Source organism: Thamnophis sirtalis, unplaced genomic scaffold, assembly GCF_051295495.1.
Source record: "Thamnophis sirtalis isolate CommonGarterSnake01/CBP01778 unplaced genomic scaffold, rThaSir2_p1.2 scaffold_14, whole genome shotgun sequence".
Classification (NCBI taxonomy): Eukaryota; Metazoa; Chordata; class Lepidosauria; order Squamata; family Natricidae; genus Thamnophis; species Thamnophis sirtalis.
This window is the reverse complement of record NW_028261394.1, coordinates 16,815,964-16,820,963: the sequence shown is the minus strand read 5'-3', so window position 1 is coordinate 16,820,963 and position 5,000 is coordinate 16,815,964. Positions and strand designations below refer to the sequence as shown.

Below are 5,000 nucleotides of genomic sequence, written 5' to 3'. Positions count from 1 at the left end.
ACGTTAGGGATTCGAACTGCTGAACTGCCAACATTTCTGATCGACAAGCTCAGCATCTTAGCCACTGTGTCCCCATATGAAGAAGTACATAAATCTAAAATACTATTGCCATTAATTATATTTAAATCAAGGTCTTCTCCAAGAAAAATCAGAAAATGTTTACAAAGCAGACTTTCTCCGTGATGTACTGTAACTAGCGTAATCACAGTATGTTGAACCTAGCTCATATTTTGTTTTTAATTTTGCCAAGATGGATAGAGATACCCATGACAGGATCATTAAAAAATAAAGCTGTCCACTTATCTTTGCCCCACTGTCAATGATGGAAGGAAAAATATTTCACGAAGGAGCTGCATAATGTGAGGAGGATGAAAATAAATATTTTGCATTCAGTTGTTTTTTTTATCAAGCTTTCTCTCTCTCTCTCTCTCTCTCTCTCTCTCTCTCCCCCTCTCTTTTGAAGAAAAGTCAGGGAAATCAGATACTTCTTTGAAAAGCTACAGGATATTGGAAACAGGCCAAATGGAAGGTTGTGATATGCTCCCTTCCAAAGCTTTCAAAAAGGATTGTTCAAAAGCTGAAATTGAAACCCCGGGAGAAAAAAGAAAAAGAAAAGTATAGAGACAGAAAAGTTTCTGCTGCTATAACAAAGTACAACAAAGGATCCAGTCTGCAATAACTTTTTAATAATTCTTTAACTGACAACAACAAGGGCAGAAATTAGAATATTTGGCTAGGTGTCAGAAGAGAAGGTTCATCTCCCTGCTTGATCACAGCGCTATCACTGGTGCTTACTTCAACTCACTTCACCATGGGTATGTGTGTAAAACATGGGAGAAAGTGTCATGCTCCCATCAGAGTCTGAATCTGCATGGGAAGTTGAGCTGGAACAAGAACCAATAGATTTTGAGAGGGGGGCTCGGCTGGCCTTGGAGGAAACCGGGTAAGGGCACAGCCAGTCCGGGCAAGGCTTTTCAGGATTAGAAAGGCTTGTAGACAGGGAGCACCAAGAGAGACTGTCAGCCTCTATATCCCTTGCTTGCTATTGGCTGCCATAGTAACGGGGAGGGAGGGGGCTCATGCTATTTGGGAGGGAAAGCGTGCTGGTGGAGACATCTCGAAAGAGGGAGTTTCATTCTCAACATCTTCTGCACATGCTGAAGGCTCGTGTTTGGGTTTGGTCAAGGCCAACCACCTCTGCATATCAGCTGGATGAGGCCACCTGAAGATGCACCCTACATGACACTCTTGGGGGTTGGAGGTTGGACATTGGGCCGGAGGGATTTGGGTAAATGTTTGATATGTACAAGTTCGCACCTTTGGCCTCAGATCTTGCTTCACTTTCACTGTTTTTATTTCATATCCAGTAAAAGTACCTTTTCTCTAAATAAATGGAGTTGGGGGTTCCCTTTCTTGGATGTTGAATGAGGCACACCTGACAGAGACAGAGCTCAGACGAAGAGCAAGGACCACCCCTCCAGATTCTAGAGCATGCAGAGAAGAGAGAAGGCGAGAACAACGCAGACTGAGCCAGCTATGAAGGAGGAGTGTGTCCCGCCGCTCCTATACAAGGCACACCTGAAGACAGAGATGTAAGGAGGTGCCAGTGAAAGGGGCATTTGTCGGGAACAAGCATTGAATCTGTAGAGCCTTATGTGCATTTGCTGATGCCTGGAAATTACTGTGCTCTGTCTTCTGAGGCTTAGTCAGTTTACCTGCTTCGCTGAACTTCTTGCTCTGGTTACTGTTTGGCTCACCTTGCTTACTGGACAACTTGCAGCCAGAGGCTGTTGAAAGTGCATGTGAGAGCTTTGCTCCAGGACTTGTAGTAAATGTGGGGATGTTTGGGGGCAAAGTTACAGAGGTACAGGTGCAGTATATGTGGTACCTTGCTCAATAGTAGTAACTGTGAGAAGGATCTTGGGAGTCCTAGTGGACAACCATTTAAATATGAGCCAGCCATGTGCAGCAGCTGCCAAAAAAGCCAACACAGTTCTAGGCTGCATAAACAGAGGGATAGAATCAAGATCCCGTGAAGCGTTAATACCACTTTATAAGGCCTTGGTAAGGCCACACTTGGAATACTGCATTCAGTTTTGGTCACCACAATGTAAAAAAGATGTGGAGACTCTAGAAAGAGTGCAGAGAAGAGCAACAAAGATGATTAGGGGACTGGAGGCTAAAACATAGGAAGAACGGTTTCAGGAACTGGGTATGTCTAGTTCAATGAAAAGAAGGATAGAGGTGCCATGATAGCAGTCTTCCAATATCTCAGGGGTTGTCACAAAGAAGAGAGAGTCAAACTATTCTCCAAAGCACTTGAAGGCAGGATAAAAAGCAATGGGTGGAAACTATCAAGGAGAGAAGCAACCTAGAACTAAGGAGAAATTTCCTGACAGTTAGAACAATTAATCCGCGGAACAACTTGCCTCCAGAAGTTGTGAATGCTCCAACACTGGAAGTTTTTAAGAAGATGTTGGATAACCATTTGTCTGAAGTGCTGTAAGGTTTCCTGCCTAGGCAGGGGGTTGGACTAGAAGACCTCCAAGGTCTCTTCCAACTCTGTTATTCTATTGTTTTTTATTGTTTTTTCTAAAGTTGGAGCAATAAAGGGGAGTTAGACCTGTTCTCTGGCTGTCGTGCCACATCCCAGGTCATCACAAAAGGAATACGGAGGAAGAATATGAGTGAGACTTATGACCACAACTGAGCTCAAAATCTCTGTTGTTAAGTGAGAAATTGGTTAGGCAAGTTTAGCCCCATTTTACGACCTTTCTTGTCACAGTTGTTAAGTGAATCATCACAGTAACCCAGTTGTTAAGTAAATGTGACTTCCCAATGGTTTTGCTTGTCAGAAGGCTGCAAAAAGGGATCACATCTCCTTGGGCCACAGACAACGGTCATAAATATGAAACTGATCACCAAGCATCTGAATTTGATTATGGAGACGCTACAAAGGTCATACGCATGTAGAAATGGTTGCAAGCCACTTATTTCAGTGGTGTTGTAACTTGGTCACTAAACAAACTGTTGTAACTTGAGGATTTCCTGCATTTAGCAATACTAATAGCCCTTAGACTTCACAGTTTCTTTACAGCCCCCAACAATCTGGGTCCTCATTTTACCCACCTTAGAAGGAAGGAAGACTGAGTCAATCTTGAGCTGGTCAGGATCAAATTGCTGGCAATCAGGAGAATTAACCTGCAATACTGGATTTTAACCACTGGCAAGGAAGGGAAGGAAGGAAGGGAAGGAAGGAAGGAAGGAAGGAAGGAAGGAAGGAAGGAAGGAAAGGAGGGAAAGGAAGGCAAGGGATGGATGGAGGGAGGGAGGAAGGAAGGCAAGGGAGGGAGGGAGGAAGGAAGGGAAGGAAGGAAGGAAGGAAGGAAGGAAGGAAGGAAGGAAGGAAGGAAAGGAAGGAAGGAAAGGAAGGCAAGGGATGGATGGATGGAGGGAGGGAGGGAGGAAGGAAGGCAAGGGAGGGAGGGAGGGAGGGAGGGAGGGAGGAAGGAAGGAAGGAAGGAAGGAAGGAAGGAAGGAAGGAAGGATCATAGCAATAGCCCTTAGACTTATATACTGCTTCACAGTGCTTTACAGCCCTCTCTAAGTAGTTTACAGAGTCAGCATATTGCCCCCAACAATTTGGGCCCTCATTTTATCCACCTCAGAAGGATGGGAGGCTTGAGATTGAGATTCGAACTGGAAAATTGCAGGCAGCAGAAGTAGCCTGCAGTACTACACTCTAAACCAATGCTCCACCACAGCTCTTTAGCTGACTAGGATAAAGCTATGTAGTCCTACCTTTTATTTATTTTATTTATTTATTTTGTCAAACATGTATTAGATAACATACATAAATATAAACATGATTTTGGATACATGAAAGGAATACAAATATAAGGGAACATTAAGTCAGGGACGGTAGGCACGTTGGTGAGCTTATGCCTCTTACAGACCTCTTAGAAATGGGGTGAGGTCGACAGTAGACAGCCTAACCTTAGACAGACCAGGAGATGGAAACTAAGAAAAAACCCCAATTTCTAGTTCTTACCGTTTGTGTAAGGATTAACCGTCTTCTTATTTGTCATGACCCGTGCTGTTGCATTATTTACCTAAGCACATAGAAAACAAGAAATCAGTACCACTTCTTCAAGATTAAAAAGGTCCATGATAGTAATGAATGCATGCTTTATTTTTGGCATTAGTCATGTTTAAAATGCAATTTAATTTATTTCCCCCAAATTAAAAAAATAATAATAAAACTAATAAAAGGCAGGAGGCGCATAACAAAATCATACGATTTATAATTACATTTACTCTCATCATCATTTTATAAAACTTACAAATCATTTAAATAAAGTAACACCATTTCCTTTAAAGTTTAATAAAGAGACATTAAAAGCAAATTAAAAGGCTTTGCATAATTGAAGATTTAAGAGCATGCTTTTTTTATTCCATGGTAACACTGAAACGATAAAATATTTAAAAACAGAACATTAAAAAAATAGAACCAACTGTATGAAAGAGCATGCAGTGGAGTAGAAAGGGGAAAGAGACAAGATACGCAAGGGGGAAAAATAAGTAACATCAAAAAAGAGAACAAAAAAGTAAAAAAAAAAGACAAATCTTAGCAGTGTGCAACATAACCCTTTCAAAATGTACCATTGGAAAAGCAACATGTAGCATTCAACACTGGGGGAACATGTGCCTCATTTAATTCATTGCAAGGAAACTAACAAAACCATTCAAGCTTTCAAAAAACCACAGCTAACGAAAGGATAAAAAGAGGGTGCATTATTTAACACAATATGGAATTAACGATCTGAGTAAGATGTGCACAAAATTCATATCCTTAAGTTCAGTCAGTGTCTCCAAGGCTTGTTTAAAACGGACACTCATTGACAGGCGTACCGAGATATAGAGATAAATAGATATAGAATAATAATAATAAAAAAAAATAGAGCATCAAGAAAACTTAAGACGACAAGTCAAAAAAATTC

General features: G+C 41.4%; 1 protein-coding gene across 4 annotated transcripts in view; it reads right to left on the bottom strand.

Annotated features, from left to right (window-relative positions):
• Positions 1–5,000, bottom strand: part of RBFOX1 (RNA binding fox-1 homolog 1) — a 722,992-nt gene that overhangs the window by 163,196 nt on the left and 554,796 nt on the right. For all 4 annotated transcript variants that reach the window (XM_087729108.1, XM_087729106.1, XM_087729107.1 and 1 more), the window contains one exon: positions 4,052–4,112. In XM_087729108.1, the coding sequence (XP_087585234.1) occupies positions 4,052–4,112 (61 nt within the window). The remainder of the gene's footprint in view (positions 1–4,051; positions 4,113–5,000) is intronic.